General features: G+C 41.4%; 1 protein-coding gene across 5 annotated transcripts in view; it reads right to left on the reverse strand.

Annotated features, from left to right (window-relative positions):
* APP (amyloid beta precursor protein) overlaps positions 1-23,759 on the reverse strand; it is a 238,368-nt gene that overhangs the window by 56,404 nt on the left and 158,205 nt on the right. For 4 of the 5 annotated variants that reach the window (XM_049835163.1, XM_049835161.1, XM_049835160.1 and 1 more), the window contains 3 exons: positions 19,199-19,332; positions 10,444-10,518; positions 9,173-9,331 (listed from right to left, as the gene is read on the reverse strand). In XM_049835163.1, coding sequence (XP_049691120.1) covers positions 9,173-9,331; positions 10,444-10,518; positions 19,199-19,332 — 368 coding nt within the window. The remainder of the gene's footprint in view (positions 1-9,172; positions 9,332-10,443; positions 10,519-19,198; positions 19,333-23,759) is intronic. The other variant, XM_049835159.1, reaches the window with a different exon arrangement.

The following is a 23,759-nucleotide window of genomic DNA, read 5'->3' on the forward strand; positions in this document are numbered from 1 at the left end:
TAGGAACAAAGGCTAGAAGACCAGAAAGTTTAACAATAACAAGAAAATTTCAAAACCAGAAAATGTCATTCTTTCCTGACAATTCAGCTTTCCTTGCCCCCAGAACACATCAAGATAGCAGGTTAGGGCAGACTAGACAGAAAAGGATTAATTTCTATTTCTTCAAGAGATATTCCAATTTAAGTGTCATGTCTAACACCAGAAGGACATAGTTCTTGTTTTCTCTTAGTGTGTTTGTATCCACTGCAATATGTCAATGAAACTTTTACATTAAGAGTCACGAGCAGACATGTTAATAGGATAACAACCTTGCAAATACTTGTCAAATACCACTAACAGTGGTAGTCACTTGGGCAAATTGGTAGCCCACCTTCAGTGCTTTTTCTAACATTGACAAATGTCCAAACTTATCACTATAAAGGACAAATGGATACACGTGCCTCTAGCATGTCTGGCCAAGAAATATCCCTGTGATGGCAGCAGAAAATCATAATTCTGGCCCCCACCTGTACCAACCAATATTGCAGCTATTAAGAGTAACTGTTCTTCTGCTCGAGGGAGAGGATATAGAGGGTACACACCATGGGGCACTCTGTGGTTTTGCCTGCGGGACCACAGAGAGGACATGAGGAAGTGTGATGCAAAACCCACCTTGACCCTAGAGGCACAGGTACGCGAGTTGCAGGTTTAGGACAATGCAGAAAGAATATTAAATGCAAGGTGTTTCCTTACAGAGGCAGAGACTTTGCTTTTTCTCAAGAAAAAAAAAAAAGCTAGAAACTTGCTGTATGTATGTATACAAGACTAGAGAGTTTCAGTGTTTTGTTTTTAAAAGTAGCCATACAAACATTTTAATCCTATTGATCTAGTGATCTCGTATTGCCTAAAAGCTTGTGACATTACTCTAACAACAGGTGATTCAAAGCTAAGAAGTCCTTGTGAAGCATTCAGGCACCTCACACAGATGCACAAGGCTTTCTCAGTCAGCAAGGCACCGCACTACACACAAGTTCTTAGAGTGGATGCAGGCACCTATGGAAATGACAGGATTCCCTGAATGTAATGTTGAGACCTGAGATATATATGTACCCAGGCTCCCCTGAAGTGGAAGCTGAAATGGATTAGAAGTCTTAGCATATAGATTTGTTATCGCACAAACTTTCTTTATTGTGACCTTCAGGAAACATGCCCGGCCTCAATTGTTAAGGTTAATATGGTGTGACTTTTCTACACTGACCAAAAAACCCAAAAGGCAGCAGTATCCCCTTAACATTTGATGTACACTAAAACAGCCCTGCTTCCACCCTGAAGTCCCAGTCACACTGGATCAGGTCAGATCTCCAACCTTCCTAACAACTTTGCGATGCTACTGCCGCATGGCTTCACGGCTGTGGCTGAAGGCAAAACTGCCAGAGCCGGTGATGGGCAATGACAGCCCTCCACTAGGCTTTGCATACCTGAGTGTGACAGTTACCGTAAGTGAGGACCAAGTTCTACTATTAGACAGTAATAAATAAATAAATAGATCATTTTCTCCACAATGCCTAAAACTGTAGGCCTACTGCTTGCAGAGTTTTAACAAATTTCCGGATCAGCAAAAGTACCTCACCCAAGTCCCACCTCTGTATTGTATTTCATACACATTTTCTTTTAAATGTCATTATTGAGTGAACTGGTTCTGCTTAAAAATCCCACCCATGCAGGCACTTTTTGCAGATACTTTCAGCAGGATTCAACCCCAAATCTAGTACACCAAGCAGTGATATGAACTCTTGTGATGGGAGAGTAGAAGGGCCACAATGAACAGTCAAGCACAGAGGTGAGGGAAGGCTCCACAAGCTGAGGAGATGCAGCCAGACCCTGTGTCTGAAGCTATTATATTCACAACTGTCTACTACTTTTACCCTAGGCAGGAACCTTCAGATTAAATTATAAATAAAAGTGGTGCTATTATCAGCTAAATTAAGTTCCCGAGGCCTCAAGCTCTTACACTGTCTATGGCAGAAGAACAAATGGCTGACATATCCCAAAGCCAGCTTGGCACCTCTTGCTCTTCATAAATAATGTACCAACCACCAAACTTCATTAAAAAATTCTGGGTTCAGCACTTGAAATTCTGCTGCATGTTCTGCCAGGGTAAACTCAGTGTGCTCACATCTGTAGTCACCTTAATAAAAAACATCTCAGAGTATCTAACTTGTAGCAACCACCAGGGGCTACCTAAGCCTCATGAAAGTAATTCCACTATCTGCAGTTGTCTGTACTTGTTTTGTTGGCTTGGGTTTTTTCAGTCTTCCTCTGAAAGCAATCATGATACTGCCAGCACGACTTCCGTTATCCCCATGTTTTTAGTTACCCTGGCCAACGCTGCTGGCGACTGTCATTTATCCAGTGAAAAGAATGGCCAGTGACTTCTGAAGCAACAGGATCCAGCACCAAATTCATAATGTGTATTATTTCATTAGCAATGCTGTTTAGTTAGGAATAATATTGGCTACCGAGTACTCCAAAACTATGGACTGGCTGGCAAGAAGCTTAAATCCAGTCTTATGGCACACACCCACCAGTGAGGCAAATGCAGAAAAAAAAGACATGGACACATCTAAAAAGGTGCGCAGCAGGCAACGCAGGGTGAAGCAGTATGATGTGACCATTACATGCTGCTTCCAACTATTTCAAGCACACGCTGTCATGCTGTTTGCTCCCATAAAACTCATTCCAAAGCTCCCACTTTTCAGCAGATTCAAACACCTGTTTTTTATCTAAAACTGAGCACAGATCAATCATAGCCCTTTTACAAGCTATCGTGACAGGCCAACAGACATACTCATCTCTGCGGGTATTTTAGTTGTTAGTTTAAAATCCTGTTTATGCTGGAGAATGTTGTCAAAATATTATTTTATATAGTTTTCATATGTTGGGACTTGCATGCATTCAATACATTTGGTACAAAGTAGACAGGTTCACAGACTACGTATGCGGTGTATATAGACTACCTAGGCGGACAAAGCACCATTAAAAAGCTAATTTTCTACCTAAAACTGTAGAGAATATGCGTTGTCTCTTATTTGGAAGACAATTCTTTCTGTGAATATATACATATATATGTATGCACCAGGGCAGAGTTAAGGACCTGTACTGCAACTCCCTGGTTTGAAAGCTTAACCAGGCAGTCCTGACAGCTGGGTAACAAGTTTCCAGCTGTACAAGGCACAAGCCCCAACGAAGCAGAAAATGCTGATGGCTTCTTGGCTACCTGGTGGCGATTTTCAGCCCCACTGACTCTGTAATCCAGTGCCTTTATTTCAGGTGGCATCAGCATCAAGATAAAAGTCACTCCCATAAAGGAATCACATATGAGATCTAAAATGCCCCAAAATCAGTTTCTAGCAAGTAATATAGGTACATACACACATAAAATATAAATACTAATATATATGCATGCAGATGCCCCTCCATGAACTCTACATTAAACCTAGTCTACTATTTCAGATTTTAAGGGAGTGATGAAACAGTGCAATTTCATTGAGCTTGGAAAATGGAAACATCAAAGGTAGTTTGGATTGCTACAAATATAACTTACACTTTCCTCATGGAAATACAAAATACTTACTACAGAGAAACAATACAAAAATCATATTAAAGCATTTCTGTGTATTTGAAATACAACTTCCCAGCTCTGTGCCATGGAACTTCCATAGGAAATTCTGAGCTGGCTTGTCATTTTGATCAAATTTCTCCCTAAATCAGAGAGGAAAGTTTCACAATGCTGTATTGTGCTATTTAATCTTGCCTTTAGAGAAAAATCAATCACCAGTCCTTTCTGATTACTGCTCTTGAAACGTGCAACAATTGCTTCTTTTCATTGACTTATTAGGAATACCTTGTATACTGTATTAGGTATATATTTTACCTGCTGTGTTATTAACTTGTGGGTCAAGTCTGACACAGGAGTAGTAGTTCCTTTTAGGAACATTCAAGAAAGGCTAGCTTGGATGAATACAAAACTTTTATTCATGGGTGAGACACAAGCAAAGCCCCATCCAGCTACCTTTCATGTGGAGTTAAAGATGCCTTCTCGTAATTTCTGCTAATTTATAAAACATGTTACCTTACACAGCACAAATACACGGTACTCAAAACTTCCCTTTTCCTACCCTCCCAAGGACTTTTCCTGGGGCAGAATAAAATGGAAACAGTATTTGATTCAATCTCATTATTTCCTTTTCAGGATTTGAACTTACTCAATTTTGACAAATTAAGACAAATTTTATTTCTGCTCAGTCTTTTAAAACTTTGCATTTTAGATATAATGAACCTGCCAGGGTTTTGCAGAACTTAATAACCATCTGGAATTGCCTCTTCTGTCTTTAGTTCTCTTGTACAAAAAACCTATTGGCAAGCCTAGGTATATGACTATACCATATGCTCAAGCCCACAGACTGGGGAAAAACCAAGACAGTCTGGTTTTGTTCACATAAAAGCCTCAGAAGCTGCTGGAAAATGGAGTTAGGTAACCACATTTCTTGAAGTCTGACTTGGTGTAAAAGCAGAGCTGAAATCCATGCTATTTCACAAAATCCTAAAAAACTAAGTGCTTCTGAGAAACTCCACAGCTGTTAAGTTTATGTGTTTGGAGAAGCAGAGCTAGATGGTGGAGTATTAGAGCTGGACTGCTCTTTCCTCCTGCACAGGAGGATTTTTACACTAGATCAGCAGCAACACTTTGGCCTGCCTCCAACTGCGTATTTCCACAGCAACCTCGTTGGACTTGGGAAAGGCTTTGAGCTTGCCGAATGCAGAGGCACTGAGTAAGGGCTCCTCTGCAGATCCCTCTTCCATGTCCAAATAGCCAAACTCGACTAGTTTCAGCCTGCACTGTGCTCTCTCTGTATAAACGAACACTGCTCCCATAGCACAACAGGTACCAGAGTGAATTCTGAAGGCAACAAGATAAAAAGCACGGCAAAAACCATTTAAATGGATTAATGTACATGGCTAGGGTTGATCTTAATGATCCTGCTCTGTTCAGCAATAATTTACATTTCAGTAAATAGTGCTGAATTAGAAAGAAGTATTTTAAACTGATTTTAATGATTATATGCTCATTTTATGTGCAAAGTAAGGAGGTTAATTAATTACCTTTCAAAGTTTTCCTGTATGTTTCCTTGCTCTGAAAGCTTTTATTTCACCACTAGGAGCTGGATTTCTTTTCTGCTTCTCTTCACCCCCTGCCACCAGCTTCCCACAGAGAATGTGCCTTTCTTACCAACAAAGATTAAACAAGGAGACAGAAACCCAGCAAAATTTGACATGCATGTGAAAGAGGGAATATAAGCAAATTACATAATCAATCTGCTCAGAGAATGATGGATTCGAATTCCACTATTTAACTTGCAAAATGAAGGGGAAAATTTCCAACTGTTTTAAAAACTAGAGGCATATTGGTTCCAGCTGCCACTAACCCTCCTTTTCTGTAGTAAGGCCATCAAGCAGGATGAAACAATACAGTATTTTGACACTGGATACTGAACAGCTGCACCCCATTTTCAAAGCCAACAAAGTATAGCAGCACAGTTAAGCTGCATCAGGAATGAGGATCAAAAAGTTTTGGGGCAGCCTGCATGACAGTGCTTCTGAGAACAACGGTACAAATATTTGGTTTTGCTCAAATTTATTTTCTAGTAGACCTTGAAGCTATGCAATTTCATCTCTGTATGTTCCTTGCCTCCCTTGCTGCCCAGTGGTACGCTGAAGCACACCTCTGACACTGGCATTGGGTGACCATGTGCATAATACCTGAAAAACCCCTGCAGTTAAAGTTTTTGGTCTGGTGCAGAAGCTCTTTGTAAAGAATTCCCAGACTTCTGTAGTTTTAGGTAGAACGACACTGAAAACAGTTGATTTTCTAAGCACGTACAAGAACGTAACGACTACCCTACTGGCCCAGACGAAAGGTTCCCCTAGTCCCATATCTTGCTATCCTACAAGGAAAGCCTCCTGAAAAGGAGCAAGTAAATGATGATACTTCTCCCCACACAGTTGTCCAGCTTCCCCCTACCCACAGCTCAGGGACTCTCTGAGCCAGAGGAAGTTTCTCTTCAGCTCTTCTGAAGAGCCTACCCCTTGAACACCAGCACCACATAATCTGTATACATACAGAAAACAGGAATTCCCAGTGGATCAGGATTTTGTCACTCATGGAGAACTGTGCATCACATCCATGATCAGTCTGTTGACCCCAGGAGTGCCAGACTCACTGTTCTCCTGTGATAACTGATCTGCAGGCAAAGACTGGTCATGGATTTCTAGACATACACGAGTAAAATGAAATCCTGCTACTTTGAGTGGTCTGCCAGAAGTAAAAAAGATCTTCGGAAATGTTCAAATTCAAGTACAAGACGGTATGTCCAAGTGATTAAACAGCACATGGAAAATACTTTTTGCACACACACATCTATATACATATCTATATACCTTCCTAGCTGTCTGCAGAAGACATCCACTTCAATAAAAAAGCCTAACTTATTTTTCAATTTAAACCAAAATACTGTCCTTACAACTTCAGAGAAAAGAGACTCCATCACTTTAAATATTCAGAATCCACTTTTGTAGTAAACACACTAATAACAAACCATGTAATTCAAAGCAGGCTGTGGAAGGGGGTTCTTAAAAATATTTTTTGAGAACTCCAAAAAAGCCTCCCTTTTGTAAGATTACCTAACAAGCCATCAAAAAGGTCATGACTTACTCTCCCAAAGACAACACAACTGCATCAAATGTACTAAGGAAGTTTGCTAGGGTATCAGAGTTGAATTTTCCATTAATCCCGTTTTCTCTTTGCCTAGGCAGCCAGAGTTTAGATTCACAGTGTATTCAGATTTCTGGCTCCATATCCTGCAAAGCAGTTAGTGGACTGGATTCATTCATTAGGCCATTCAGCTATAATCCATCACTCCTCAGGTTTCACCCTCTGCCCCACAATATAAGCAGACAAATCCTCCTGCTGAATTCAAGGTCAGTTTTTCATTTGGCACACGTGACCAGCAGTTCAGAGGCACATGCCTGAACTGTCAGTAACTTCAGAGCACACAACCAAAAAATGCTGAGGCAAGGACAATACCACCACCAAGACTGGCAAAGAAATTGTTTAAAGACATTATTCTTTAAACTGTTCACCCCCATTAGTTTTGAGATGAGTCCCCATTTGGTAGCACCTTCAGCTAATGTTACCTCCGTGCTTGCTGTCTGCTCCTTTTAGAATGATTAGCTTTTGTAGAGACACAATATATGATGCACCTTAAGTCTTTTACCAGTACCTTCAAAACTTACTTCTACTGGAGTCATGTATCAGTGTTCTCTGATATAGCCTTTCAGGCCTGATGCTATCCCACTGATGCAGTAAATGTATTATTAATTTAAATGTCCTGAGAGCTGACTACAAGCAACCCAAGCATAAAATGCAGGTTTGTCTGTTCCCAAAGTTGGTGTTAATGTTTTTGCCCCTTCATGTTCTGCAGCCAAAGTTCACTTTTTTTTTTTTTTTTTTTCCAGTGGAGATGTCATCTGTGTTCCACAAGCACGAAACGTGGAGTTCCCTTGTGCTAGTAACGAAGCTGCCGATTTTGGCAGCTCTAGAGTCCATTCTGCTGTTATGCGTGGTCCCCATCTTCACCTTCCACAACCTCAGATACCTGCAGAACCAAGCTGTCAGCCTAATGCACACACAACTTGAAATCAAATTATTTTTCTGGGATACTTTTCAGACAGGATTATACATTTGCATGAGGCTCAACATTACAGCAACAGCTGTTTGGCTAAAGCCAAATGTGAAATCATATCTTAGGAGAACTACCCAAAAGCACACCACAAGAGAGCTAACACAACCTGCAGCCAGTCCATGCACTCACCTCATCTCACTCTCAGTCTGAGCCGCAGACTCCAGTTTCCTAAAGGAAGCTGCAACCCTGCCTGTAACTTGCTAATCTGTCTGCTAATGAATCGAAGCCATTCACTACCCTCACAACAGTCAGAGGTTACAATATGCATCTCACACTCAGACCAGACAACACCTTTTACCAATTTAATACAGTCTAGCTTCACTTTCCACAAATTACTATGTTGTAAAATACAGATTAACTCTTCATACAACTACTCTGAAGCTTCACCGTGACACTTTTACCTAAGTAAAAGATTTTTCTTTTACTTGGCACACACAGTAGAAACAAGACAGTTTTGCACCATGGGGTGGAGAAAAAAAACTTGATGATGATAAAGAACTAAGATGATGATCACTTTTCCATGATCACTGAATACACAGGTTTCTCTGCAGAAGGAAATTCACTTAAAGCATCTTATTTTACCAGGTTAGCTGTATTGATGTAATACCCTGTGAGGCCAAATTCAGGATCTAATGGCTACATCTTACACTGCTGATCCAAAAGTCTTTTAGTAACATAATGTTTTTTCCATCTTGGAAGTGTTCAAGAGGTGAGTAGTATATAAAACATTTGACTGTTTTCCTGCAGTGTTCATGCAGATTCTCTTCTTCTGGAGGTCACAGACCAGTTATTTTGGTATTGAATACAAACATCACAGATATGGAGTCATTAAAAATTCCATTCAATCCACATTCTGAACTTAGTGTTTACACTCACCTATAGTCATCACGTCCAACATGGACAACTCTGAATTGCTAGTGTGCTATCTTCATGCCATCCAAGAATCCTCACAAGATTTTTCACCAAACATTTCAACAGTTCAACAAACAAAATAGAAAATCACGACATCCCTCATCCTTAAGCTCCATCTTGACAAGATGAAGTATCCTATTGTGCATCACTTGGAAGGACACTTCTTCATCCTTCTGGAGGATCTGTGAACGGCTACTATTTCTGACAACCGAATCAATTCTACATTATGTGCTGAAGTATCTTTATGTATATATCTATCTATAGGCGTGTACAGGGTGTGTGTGCTTGTGTCTACATTTATATACACTCAAAGTCTAAACTTTTTACTTTCAAACTAGCTGACTGCTGTAGTAGCTCTTGCATGGCAAACACACATTCACTGCTCCACAGGTGGACTGTACCTGGGCACACCTTCTTTCTCCCCAGAATGACAACAATGATTTTGGCACAGCTGACAGAGTTTGTGACTTTGCACTTACCCTGGGTGGGACAGTTTGCAGGGCTGTGATATAGTTCTCCAGAGCAATGCGGCGACGGTCATTCAGCATGGCTTCCACCCGTGCCATATGAGTCTCCACCAGCTGTTGTCTTTCATTTGCTGCTTCTTGTTCCAGTGATTCCACCTTCTCCTGGAAATGCTGAAAAAAACGTCCATCACAACAGGAACAGTGAAGACATCAGCAGAGACCAGCAGACGTGAATGCCTCTGTCTGCAAGTCACCAAAATCTTTCCCCATGTCAGTCTAGCTTGGGTCCCAGGAACTCTGCACTGAACACACATTTTACTGATTTCAGTGAGAACTGCTGATGCCCTGTATTCCTGAACATCTGGCTGTATTTTATTATCTAATAAAATATTCCTGACATGTTCCGCATAACCACCAGTGAATCCTTCATTTGCCCCGAGACAGTGGTTCAGTGCAAGAGAATTGTGCCTAGAGGAGGGTGGAGTTTGGCAAGCATATGTCCCCTGCCATCATGAGTCATCAACATGACTTCATGAGTAAATCTACATGGGGGGAAAAAAAAATTCCAAACTGAACAGAATGACTATGGTTTCTTATAAACTGGCCAACAGGAAGAAAAATTGAACCCAAACTTATTCCAATAAAGGAAAAAATTGACTGGGTAAAATGCAATTGACTGGGTAGAGAACAAAGCGGTGGGATCTAACATGTGACGCAATCTGGTTCTGAATGTTACCTTTTTATAGTTTTGCATCGAAATCATTCTAGCAGTACTGAATAATACCTGACAGCCACAGTGGGATTCAAGCAGTGTCTGGCTTGTCAGAATTTTTGAATGACAGTAAAATTTTGGATAAAATAATTTTTGGCCGAGAGTTTCTTTCAGATAAAACTGACAGCGACTCCTTCCTTAAATCACATTTTCCATCTCTGCTTTTAGCTTAGGTCCTGCAGCTTGTATTAGTTTATTACAGCCTAAATTTTGAAAGGGGCCTGTGGGAACCAAGTTTTCAGTTCTCACTGACGGCAAATCTAAATTCAAGTGAAATTTTGTCCCTCCATGCAGTCACAAGCAATGTCCTGCACAGCTGTTTCAGGGACTGGCTGCAAAGTACAAAGATACCCAGCAGCCACTAACAGCTCGAAACAAAAATAGCAACAGCAAGAGCAGAGAAGAATATCAAATCTCTATAGAAGTAGGTTTTAAAATTATATCACATCAGCATCCCTTGTATTTTAACTGCGACGCCAGCTGGTAAGGTTGTAGTTCCGTTTTCCTTTACCTGGATAACAGCTTTCTTGTCGGCCTTTGGCAAGTTCTTTGCTTGGCGTTCTGCCTCTTCCCACTCTCTCATGACCTAACGAACAAAACAAGGAGTGTGACTTTCATACCTTCCTCTCGTCTCAGGGCTTAACAACGGCCAAGCACTGCGGCTCTGACAGTCATCTTTTTATATTCCTCTCCTCCTTTTATCTCTGTTAAAAAAGCTGTTACAACACTTAACAAAGGTGGAGTCCTGTTATTAAATTAAACAAAGACGGTAAGTACTTCTGTGTCCAATCATTGTGCCAAGCTCTCACAACTCCACTGTGAAGCAACATGGCTGTAACCAGCCATCAAGCAAGGGAAGTGGAGATATCTATGGGTGAACACACCAACCCCTTTTCATCTCAGACAGAAAGGAAACTGCTTCCACCTATTGTACCTTCTTGGTCAAAATGAGAGAATTTCAATTCATTCTAAGTGACACTTTTTGGTATCACAAAATTTTTCAGATTTAGTTGGACTACATTGCTGGCCTTTGAGTAAGACAGATCAAGAATTACATGCAATTTGTGCTAGTCTGTCCAGATATAGGTGTCCAACACTTCAAGTATGGAATATATTTATATCTCAAGTACAATGCTGACAAAAGAATGATGTAGGAGAACTTTCAGTACCACTCATTTCAGCAATGTGGGAGGCCACCTCCTGTAACGCAGGGCAGTATTTCAATAGTCAGGGAATATGTTACTCTTAACTTGCTGTCCATGACATCTGAAACCTTCTTGTGATCTTACTTAGGGTCTTTACTCATTTCACACCTAGACAGGAATCTGCTCAGATAACACATTTTATGCAGGAACAATTGTTCTCACTGAATGCAGGGCACACAAACAAGTGACTTGTTTATTTGCAGGATTAGCACAATGTCAGATGAAGACAGAAGAAACCTGGAAGCAGTTACTCAAAATGTGCATTTCCTTTCCTTCCTTTCTCACCAAAAAGCATATTTTCATACCGTTTAACAGAAATAGTCAAACATACCCTTTCTAAAGGGGATTTTGGAACAGCTCCACATGCATGACTGAAATTTTACCAAGACCAATACCAAAGGCAGGACAAATTAGACCTGCTGTGTCTCATGTCTGCAAGTTGAGCCTCCACCACTCAGCTCCTGTCTCAGGCTCCCCTGTTCTCCCACATGCTGGACATTGCTAATCAGGCTCCTTGATGGGCAGAGTGGAGAGCACTAGTGGTGCCTCCAGTATCTGGTTGAGCCTGTGCCTTTAAAAAAACCCAAACCACCAAACCTGGGTTCAAAGGAGACTTTTACAAGTCTGAGTCCTTGAAATGTAATCCCCTCTCAGTCCTATATAGAGTTGTAGACCCCAACAATTAACCAGCATGCAGGTGCCTGCGTTCAAGACCAACTCAACATATGGGATTTTGTTGTCAAGTTTTCATCTTCCTTTTGACCCAAAGCCTGGGAATGTCTTTCAAGACAGCAATAACTCAGTCATAGTAAAACCAGGTCAACTCACTATCAGTGAAATTTTTTTTCTGTAAGAGATTCTGGCCTCAGAAATAGCGCAAGAGAGGGGAGACATACATTTTGGGAAGCTAACATGATGCTGAAAACTTTAAAGTGGGAAATTGTTTCGCCTGCTTCTGGGCTTCAGCAGGGATATAGTTAGACAGCAGTTGTAAGCACAAACACCTGAAGTCAAGTACTTAGAAATCACAGTCTTAACTTCATTCTGCTCTTTTACGGGGAACTGTAAGCTGAAACTTAAGTCCCAAAAATTATACTACAACCTACATAAACTGGTAGCCTAGAAGTACCTCTTCAATTTAAATTATCTTCTCATCAGACAAATAAGCATTGATGTGCAAATTGCAGCCAAACTCTAGGGAGGTAGGAACCCAAAATTTACAAAGAGACATGAAAATTCATTTTCAAGGGGTTGTAGTAAGCAGCTGACAACAGAGAACATGATGTGCAGTGCACTGAAGTTACAGGTCACCCCACAACCAGTTACTTTCCCAGTACTTTGGCATCAGGAGATTTTACTGCTTCTCTGACACAGCAGAACTAGAGGACATGAACTGACATAATTTAGAGCACCATGATGTGTTCTGCAAAAAATTTATTAATGCTCAGAGTGCTGCTGTGTATTAAGTGCACATTAAGTATTAAACTTTTAATTGTACACCACTTAGGCCATATGGTTGTGGTGGCCAAGAAAACTTAATTCACAGGCAGCACCTTCCTAGAGACCTGAAATGTCACTGGTGCAGGATGTGAACGTTACATTAATTCAAGTCATAAACTACAGTGATGTGCTCAAGCTTGAGCATTGGCCTAGGTCAGCAACTTTACGATTTTCTTCTCCCTCCTCTCCTTTTATGTCTTCAAATCACATCTCTGACATCTGCTTAATACTCTTTTTCATTCTGCATGAGCAGTTGATGGGTTTTCAGGACAAGAGTTCCTTTGCCATCTTTATCCCCGAAACTAACCCTCTGCTAATCCATATGATGAAAACAAGTATTGTGGGTAATGTGATAAGGAGACCTTTGGCCAGACCAGGTCTCTCTGCCTGTTTTAGTTCCCTAAACCTTTAAAGGCATTGAAGGCAGGATGATAAACTGACAGCCTACACAGCTAGTTGGGAGGAATGTAAATTATGGGCTTCAGAGTTCAGCTTTGGTAGGAGAGTGAATGGCTTGTGAAAAAAACAGAATGACATGGCTGTTTGCAGAAACAATATTCAATGTAAAGATTGCAGAAGCTGTGCTTTGAGTGCTGATTTTTGCAACTGAGAAGACTTGAATGGTTGAAAGCATCTCTGTGTGTATGCTAACTAACTGAAGATACAGCTGCCCCACAGCTATCTATGGGAAGTCATGCTACTACCTGGAGAAAACTTCTGCTCTCATTGAAGGTCATTGCTTTAGAGAATTATGAGTGACTAAGAAATATGCTGTAGCACTCTGTAGGAAAACAAAGAACAGGAGGGGAAAAAAATTTGCCCAGATACGCATGTGCAGAAAAAGGCTGAACTTGGCCTCTATGCACTTACAAACCTATTCTTCTCTGACAGCCCAGATCTATCAAAGCCACACAGATTTATGGCTCTTCAAGGCTTGGCGGCTTTGTGCAGGGAAAATGACAACTTTTGGTTGAGATTTAAGAAGCAAGCCATTTCAAAGTCAAACTTCCTCAGAACTCAGGACTTAGGGCCTGGCAGACTCCTTTTGAAATTGGGCTGTAGGGTACAGCAAGAGGAAAATAGGAAGTACAGAAAGTGTCACTCATTATTAAGAGAGATGCTAAGTACAAAAAAATCTCATTATACTGAAAACAGCAGTATTTACTCTCTTTTTTTACACTAGGGCAAAGAAGCATAGCTGCCAGAGAAGAATTTACAACAGACATTTGGGTTACAGCAATCAGACCAACAGACGTGCGTGCCTGAAGGTTTGCTTAGTTAGAAAGTTAAAGTAATGCCAATAAGATGCCTACTGTTGTCAAGGGCTTTTGTTCCACTCTTATCTTGACCTTTTTTCTGGTAATAACATCATTAAACCTCTCCAAAGAGCCCTGACTGTGACTGGGGTGTGTACTCCTACTCACCTGACAGTCAGTTTTAAAGAACGCAAGAGCCCTCCCACACACAATAGTAGAGATGGTGGGATCTAGGAAATATAGGGACAAGTATTATTTAACATCTTTGTCGAGGACATGGACAGTGGGATTGAGTGCATCCTCAGCAAGTTTGTGGATGACGCCAAGCTGAGTGGCATGGTTGGTACTCTAGAGGGAAGAGATGCCATCCAGAGGGACCTTGACAGGGTTGAGAGGTGAGTCTGTGTGAACCTCATGAAGTTCAACGAGGCCAAGTGTAAGCTCCTGCACCTGGGTCGGGGCAATTCCAAACACTGATACAGGCTGGGCAAAACACTGATACACGCTGGGCAATGAGTGGATTGAAAGCAGCCCGGAGGAAAAGGACTTGGGGGTATTAGTGGATGAAAAATTTAGTATGAGCCAGCAATGTGCACTCACAGCCCAGAAAGCCAACCACATCCTGGGCTACATCAAAAGAAGCATGACCAGCAGGTCGAGGGAGGTGATTCTGCCTCTCTGCTTTGGTGAGACCCCACCTGGAGTCCTGCATCCAGCTCTGGGGTCTCCAGCATAAAACAGACATGGGCTTGCTCAAGCTGGTCCAGAGGAAGGCCGCAAAATGGTCAGAGGGCTGGCGCACCTCTCCTATGAATACAGGCTGAGAAAGTTGGGGTTGTTCAGCCTGGAGAAGAGAAGGCTGCGGGGAGACCTTACAGCAGCCTTCCAGTACCTAAAGGGGGGCTTCAGGAAAGCCAGAGAGAGACTTTTTTACAAGGGCATGTAGTGATAGGACAAGGGGTGATGGCTTTAAACTGAAAAAGGGTAGATTTAGATTAGAGGTAAGGAAGAAATTCTTCACTGTGAAGGTGGTGAGGCACTGGAGCAGGTTGCCCAGAGAAGCTGTGGATGTCTTATCCCTGGCAGTGTTCAAGGCCAGGTTGGATGGGGCTTTGAGCAACCTGGTCTAGTGGAAGGTGTCCCTGCCCATGGCAGTGGGGCTGGAACTGGATGATCTTTAAGGTCCCTTCCAACCCAAACCATTTATGGTGCCACTGACACTAAAAATCAGCTGAAGACCCCTCCAGGTTGTTGGAACTAGTGGCGTGCAAGGATCAAAAAAAATATCTTGAACGTAATACCAGCCCTGTTCAGGCTGGTTGAGGACTGCAGTATTTTCAGATGTTTGCTTTGGAAATGAACTTCCAAGAAGCAAGACTACTCTAGGAGACAAGGTATCATTAAGTTCCTATCATAAGTACTCTACATGCTATGATTCCTAAAATATTTTAAACAGCCAGAGGAAGAGTAAATTTAAGACATGAGAATGTCACAAGATATTTGAGGAGAGAAATGTATAAATATACTGCTCCCTTGGGTAAGGTTCAATATCTGGTTCCACCAGGCTATTTAGCAGCAGCTCTTTAAGTGAGGGAGCTATAAAGGAGTTAACAAACTGGAAGGAGAAAGAGGAAAAGGGGAATTGTACCAAAACAGGAAATAAGAAACACAGCAACCTGCAATCAGTTAGCATATTCTCCCCCTGTCAGAGAAGAGCAAACATTTAAAGGTTACACATGCATTGCTGAATAGCTAACCTGTTTGCATGGGAATGTAGATCTGCTGTTATTTGGCGTCGCATTAATAATTCTTGGGAAAAGTTCAAAATTCTATGCTAATGTAATTCTCTTTACAGTACTGCCGAGGAAAGTTTGTAAGCCTTGTTGCTCCAGGTGCTGTGCAAGATAGTAAAGGCAGAAAAACTTTTATGGCCTGTAGTCTAAAGGGACAGACACTTAAGAGCAGAAGGGATTAGAACAGTCTGAACCAGAGGTGCATCAGGTCATCGTACTAAAGAGCACAGACTCCCCTAGTGAGAGTCTTTTAGGAGCTGTGAACTATGAATCAACATGACCATCGACAGAAGCTGGGTCTCTGCCTGTGTGAATATCTCTGTGCAAGAGAAAAATAAACAAGTTGTCAGGATTTCATGGTAAATAAAGGCAAAACTCAGAAAGAGGATATACAGAATACCTGCATTTGCCCTGATGATGTTTTTATTAAAATATTTAATTCCAATTTAATTTTTTTAATGATAAACTTCCCTACTCCTTAGATGATGACATTTTATATGTGAACCAGAATGCATCTGATTTTTTTTTTAATTAATTGGCTGTTGCAAAGTAAAGTGTGCATCAAATACTGTTTTTAAACTAGCTGCTTTATTAATTAAAAGTATCTATATTTTGTGAACAAATAAATTTATTTCAGATTATGACATTTATCAAGATTAAAGAATGACTCGATCATTTTCCTAAAACCACTGATTATTTCCTTTCTTATTAATAGATAAATATGGGCATTTCTGCTGCTTTATAAGGCCCCATTTCTCAGCTTTGAAAGAACTGGACTTTGAAGAAAAAAAAAAAAGAATAAATATGTTCAGTGCAGCTGGAGGACTCAGTTAGTGACTCTTATTTGCTACCTTTTTCTTTTTGAGAATAACATTGATGTCAAAAGGTTACTGAGTTAATTTATTCAGTATTGATTTTAACATAACAAGTAACAGCTTCAAATTAATTCTTAGTTAAATACATATTAAGAACACACCCGATTTTAGAGAAAATGTAAAAAGCAATTTTTAAATACATTGCTAGAAAAGGAAACCAGTGATATGGGACACAGACGTATCACAGTTCACATGAGGAAACACAGAATGGTTAACCAGCTGGCTTTTCTACTTCTCCATAAGATCTTATATTTGTTAAACATTTGAAACATTAACTGGGAGAGGCTAGCTCAATGCTGTACAAAACATTACTCATAGAAGGGAAAACTAATTTTTAAAAACTTAAGTTAACTCTCTTCTTCAAAGCTCTGCAGGGGTTCCATGTACTTCAAGACATATGTACTTTAAGCTGAGATTTCATAAGCAGCTTAAGCAAATTAAAGATCAAAGAACTTACTTTCTTGATGTACATATCATGCTGCTGTTTCCCAGGTCTGATTTAGCTTGCTGAACTGGCCAGAGTTGGCGATTTTACTTTTTTTGGGAAGAGTGACATTGCAGTGAGATGAGGGAGCTGACCTGCCTCACCCTGCAGCTGTATGCTCATTAGCACTGACAGAAAGTATGGCCGGGAATGTGCTAACCAGGGCAGAGCACGCACAGCACCAGCATGATCTTCAGTCAAACCCTTGAACCACAGCCTTCATTTATCAAGTTGCCCCAAATGTGCATGCTAAAATGTGCAGCGCATTTATTCAGAAGTTTTCTGATGCTATGGTTCAGTGCTTTTCCTAGTTAATTTTGTTGGCCTCAAGCACTGACGTGGTACATTTTTCTCTATGTGATGTTGTTTGAGTGCCTGTGCATTTGATTAGCTCTTTTCCACAAACCATCAGCTTTGTAGAAAATAGAAAATACACAGTTCACCCAAACACTGCCCGTAATTACTCAGCTTAACCTTTACCTATCTGGGTTTTGGAGACAAACCTGAAACCGTGGTGGGAATCTGAGGACTGTTCCAGGGAAACCTGCCTTTTGTGCTGACTGTCCTTTGCTTTCAGGACACCTGCTCCTACAGTGTTTTTTTTTTTAAAAAGGCTATTTCAAGGGGAGGTAATAACAGGGTGATAACTGCATTACCCGCTGACCCTCTGTGTGCCTGGCTGAGGCAGGATCTCTCTCCTCTGCCGGGCAGGCTGAGTGCCCAACATTTTTTACCCTCCGAACTCCCAGCCTGTCCTTCCCAAACTGAGTAGCGTAGCCGCACGGAAGTTTGTTACGAAGAGGACTGGGGTGAGCCATTCCCTTGGCGGAAACACAGCACGCAGGTGCCTTGCGAGCCATTGCTCACCTCCCTCCCGACTTACCCCTCGGCTTCAGGGTGGCTCTGAGCCAGGCAAAAAGGCAGCACTGGCACCACAGCTGCCTCAGCCACTGGTTGCTTTAATGAAGTTGTTTGATCTTCCAGAGGAAAGGAAATCATAACACTTTACAGGCATTAGGCTGGGACTATTTTCTGTATTTAAGGAGATAGCTTATTTGTGCTACAATGCTTCCCAAGCAGATGAGAAGCACATCTCTTCCTACCTATTAACTGCCATATTCATGGCACGTGGTTTGCACTAATCGGGTGACTGCTTCAGGTAAGATGCCCTGCTCTGTTTATTAGAAGAGTGCCAGGCACAGCTACAGTGCCAGTAGACAGGGCCTTATTCCAAGAGCTTCATTTCAGGCCTACTCAAAGGTTTTAGCACAGAGCTAAAGGTTAGTGTGTCAGTAATACACAGTAACACTGAAAATGCAACAGGGGAACAAAGTTACAATGATAAATTATAGTAAAATAGCTACAAGGATACATGCAGTGCATCTGAATTACACTACCTTCATTTTTGTGGTTGTTCCATCCTAAATATGCTTTACTTTAAACCTCTTATATTTTTCTTTGTTGTTATTAGACAGAACTGTGACAATTTTTTATTGGCATTGCTATTATAAACCCTATTTCTGAGAGAGTGAATAGCTCATCTCTTAGCATTCAATAGGATTAAAAACAGTCTAGTTTCAGGCTACACAAATCTTTTTGGTTAAAGGAACAAAAGGGTTGATTCAGTTGGATTTTGGATCAGTTCAAAAGCACTAATTTTTTCTCTTTTCTTTAGAGCTTTAGATGCACTTCATGTTACCTTGAGGCTCAAGACCATTAGATGAACATACGGGAGCTTACGTTACCCCAGGGCACAGCCATGTATGCCTACACACAGAGAACAAAGCTAATCACAAGCAATCTCCTCCCTCAGGCGCTACAAAGGAAGGATGACTAATACAGCAGTCAAGTTCTTTACTTAGAAATAAGAACAATCTCACAAACCAAACATTCTTCCAGAAAAACGAGAGAAATTTTTAACAGACTTTTTTTCCTTTTTACCAGCACAAGTAACTGTAGCGACTCATGATCGCAGCTGCAACCCAACCACAAATATATGTCCCAGTCAGCCGAATTCTTAGATAAGAGTCAGAAAGGCAGTAAATGGAGTATGTACAAAATTGCAAATAGGTAGGGCAGCTGGCTGAAGCCTTGGGAAATAAGAAAATGAAGGACTCCCTCCCATATTTATAGGTAAAGAAATCTCCCCTTACCTGAGACATCCTTTCACGATGCTTAGCTTCAAGTCTCTCCTTGGCTTTCTGGAAATGGGCATGTTCATTCTCATCCCCAGGTGTCTCCAAGTATTTGTCAACAGCATCAGGAGTGCTAGCGGCTGTGGTAGGGACTGAGGTAAATTATTTTTTTTTTTCGGGGGGTGGGGGGGGAAGGAAGAAAAGCAGAATTTCTACTTTAGTACAGGTAAAATTTAGTTGGACCAATCTGTTCTGTCAGGATAAAGCCATTCATTTAACCTCAGAGGAGGATATAAAGATGTGGTTTAGGCAGACATGTGAGACACACAGCAAATATATGTAAACATACAAGGATTTCCCGCCTGCCCCATTTTCTAACCCACGAGAAACTTCACTGTGAACAAAGCAATGTTATTCAAACAGGTTAGAAACTGCTGCCAAAGGAAAAATTCCAAGGAAAAAAAAAAGCCTGGCAATGACTAAGGTACATAAACCGCAGAAAGCCCTTTGATAAGTTACATTCTTTCTATATTAATTTATTTTTAAAAGGTAAACTGTTACACCCAAGTGCCAATGCAAATACATTTTAAAGCACCTATGGACCCCACAGTACCCTAATGGAATACCTCAAATCCTTCCCTTAGTGACAGTTTGGCCTCACAGATATTTACTTTATTAGTAACAACTTTGATTAAGAAAATCCCTCATGGATGCAGAAAATAATCAGCAAGCATGCACTAATTGCCAGCCATTCCTGTTGGATAATTAGGTGATATCTATCACACTGGTAGCAGAAAGATTTGCATTTGGGGTAATTCAAGCAGAGTGAGCAACAGTTCCTTCACTATGCAGCAACATCCAACAACCTCTGCATTAACTAGAGTAACACTTCTGTGCTAGGGACATAACAGCGATTTAAAAAGCTCTCCAAATCTTCATTTCAACTATATTGTCCCTAAATATTTTATTATATAATTAGTTTCATTTCCCTGGTCACATTCAATAACTGCAAAGTTAGTTTAAAAATTCTGACAAAGAAAGAATGTACACATCGTTGTGCAGGATTTTTATTTTTTTTTAAATTAGTTTGACTGTATGTACTACAGTTAACTTCACTTACAGAGGTAATACATTTTAGTAGATAGACTAATACAGGTAGGGAAAAACCCAGGACCCTCCCACACCCCAAACATTTCTCAGTGTCTTCAACAGAAGCAAACTTTAATCTGAAGATCAGGCTGATTAATAACAACCAATATTTACTTATGACTACTTTCCCCAAAACAAGTTGAAATATAAACATATCTATGTTAAATTATTTAAAAAACATAAAATCAGAAGTACAACATTTTAGTCCCAGTGGAATACATCCTCAAACTTTAAGAAAAACTTAAACTGAAATCCAAAATTTTCCTCCAACTTTACCTTAGATGTATAACCCTCAAAGCAAAACAAATAACACCCCCCAGATGAACAGAAAGCCTTTGGCTTTGGCTATCTTTGAGATATCTCTACATGTTCTCTGCAACAGGCATGAATGGTTTTGGATGCTGTTGGTATATACTGCACAATGAATTTTGTAAGTTACTCAGTGGACCAAAGGAAAGGCCTTGCTTGTCTCGAAACAACAAAAAAAATAATCTACAAGCAACCAAAAAAACCCACAACCCACCAAAGCATCACTCCTCCCACCATTTTTAGATTTGTTTCATAAATATTTAATTAGAAGTTTACATTTTGTAAATTTGTATAAACTTTGTTACTGAAGTGTTGTAACAGAGAGGAACAAATAAGCTTCCTGACAAGCCACAAAAATTACAAAAATAGAATACAACTCTCAATATTTTCAGTGGTTACTTCTACAACTTCAGACAATTTAGTCTGTAATACCATTATGAAAGCATAAAAATTTTCTTTCTTTTTAAAGTCTTAATAACACCCCACCTTCAACGATAACGTGGTTTGTGCTGGGGTGCAGTGCTGCCTGCCGGAAAAGCCACAGAAAGTGGAAGGAAATTCCAAAAACAAATCACCCAAAGCTCAGACTGAGTGAAAACATTTCTGTAATGCTCAGAAGTATTTCTAAATATCTGCACCTGGCTGGAGGCAGGGCCCCTCTAATTCTGGTCAGAGTATCCAGTACTCCTCATAAAATTCGCTCAGAATTCCCTTCAAGAGGATCAGAAGATCAGCCCTTCTACTCTGTTTGGAAACTGAAGCAGCATTTTTCCTGGTAGAATCCCCTTTCGTGGTGGTTTTTCCTCGCAGATCACGTACCCATGCATTTAGGGCCAAGGTACGTTTTCCATCCCATTTCCTCATGTCCTCTCCATGATCACATAGGTAAAACCACAGGGCACCTCGTGGTGTGCACCTTCTATATTCTCTCTCTTGGGCAGAGGAGTGCTCACTCCTAATAGCTGAGACATTGGTCCTTACAGGTAGGGAATAGGACATATCCTCTTTGATTTATTGGACATCCTGGGACAGCTTCTCCACAGCCAAAATGCAGGCTTGTAGGGAGGAGAAGAGATTTTCTTCGTATTGACGGAGTAGGCGAGCCACTTCCTCCACTGTTGGTGCCTCTTCATCCTTCCAGGTCATTATCGCCAATGCGTTGGCATAGGACGATGGTGTGCTCCGTACAAACTTCCGCCACATGGGTCGTGTGCACTGGACTTCGTCTGGATCTTTGGGTAATTGTGGGTTGTCTGGGTCATGATGAATCATCTCTAGCACAGCTAATTCCCTCAGATATTGGATACCTCTTTCCATGATGGTCCACTTGCTTGATTGACATATAACATCTTCCTGAAAGGGGTACCTTTCCTTCGCGCTTGACAGGAATCGCCTCCTGAGGCTGATGGCTTGTGTCCCTTTTCCAGTTGCCTTGTCAATGCCACCTTCCCTGGCAAGTGATCCCAGCTGCTTGGCTTCCCTACCTTCTAATTCCAAGCTATTAGCACCGTTGTCTCAGCATTGGAGGAACCAGGTGATAATATGCTCACCTATTCGGCAGCCAAAATCTTTTCGCATATCCCGTACCTCACTCAAGGATAGGGACTGGGTTATTACTTCTGGTTCTGCCTCTTCCTTCTGTTCCCATGATGACCCTGGTTCATCTCGCTCCTTCGCTAAGTGAACTGATTTTTTTTGTATATTTCTTTTTCTGTACAAGGGCAACTGATACTGGTGCAGGTTGGTAGGCTGGTTCAGTTGCAGTACCGCTCGCCAGGTTTTGGATAACCACAGTGTCTGTCACTGAGGTTTGGGTAGCAGCAGTGCTCGTCGCCGGGGCTGGAGGGTTCATGGTGCCTGTCGCCAAGGTCTGGGTGCCTTCAGTGCTCCTTGCCGGACCTGGAAGGGCTGCAGCGCCTGTTGCTGAGGTTTGAGTGGCCGCGGTGCTCATTGTTTTGTTGTTAGGTCCAGAGACTTTCTCTTCCCCTTGAGGGTACTGAGTGGTGTTGAACAGGGCTTGATAGGCATGGGCCAGGCTCCAGCATGTTGCAGTGATTTGTATCTCTCTGGAGTTGCCAGGGTGGCAGCAAACGTTTTCCAAATATTTTACTAGTTCTTCTGGATTCTGCACTTGTTCAGGGGTGAATTTCCAAAACACTGGAGGTGCCCACTTTTCTAGGTACTTGCCCATACTACCCCACGCACCCTGCCACTCATAATTATCCAGCCTCGGGGCAGATCTCTGGGTGTTCTTAAATAGTTGTTTAACCTTAAACAAGAGCTGAACCACATTCAGAAGCATGCTAATTCTTAGCAGTAGGGCTAGGACCATGCTAGTCTCAACATCCCAAGAGTATTCAAATTTTTCAAAATTCTCAAACACCATTGTAATTGGACTGACAGAGAAAGGAGAGGGGAAGAAAGGTACCCCACCCTGTCGTAGTTTAACCCCAGCCAGCAACTAAGCACCACGCAGCCGCTCACTCACTCCCCCCCATCCAGTGGGATGAGGGAGAAAATCAGGAAAAAAGAAGTAAGATTCCTGGGTTGAGATAAGAACGGTTTAATAGAACAGAAAAGAAGAACAGAAAAGAAGAAACTAATAATGATAATGATAACAATAATAAAATGACAACAGCAGTAATAAAAGGATTGGAATGTACAAATGATGCTCAGGGCAATTGCTCACCACCTGCCGACCAACACCCAGCCAGTCCCCGAGCGGCGATTCCCTGCCCCCCACTTCCAGTTCCTAAACTAGATGGGACGTCCCATGGTATGGAATACGCCGTTGGCCAGTTTGGGTCAGGTGCCCTGGCTGTGTCGTGTGCCAACTTCTTGTGCCCTGGCTGGGCATGAGAAGCTGAACAATCCTTGACTATAGTCTAAACACTACTGAGCACCAACTGAAAACATCAGTGTTATCAACATTGTTCGCATGCTGAACTCAAAACATAGCACTGTACCAGCTACTAGGAGGACAATTAACTCTATCCCACCTGAAACCAGGACACACCCATAGACTGGCTTTCCAAGGAGGAAAGGTAAATGGTGTGATTATTAATAGTTTCCCACAGATGGCTCCCGCAGTATAAAGGTGACAATGCTGAGTGCAAGTACT

Source organism: Accipiter gentilis, chromosome 32, assembly GCF_929443795.1.
Source record: "Accipiter gentilis chromosome 32, bAccGen1.1, whole genome shotgun sequence".
NCBI lineage: Eukaryota > Metazoa > Chordata > Aves > Accipitriformes > Accipitridae > Astur > Astur gentilis.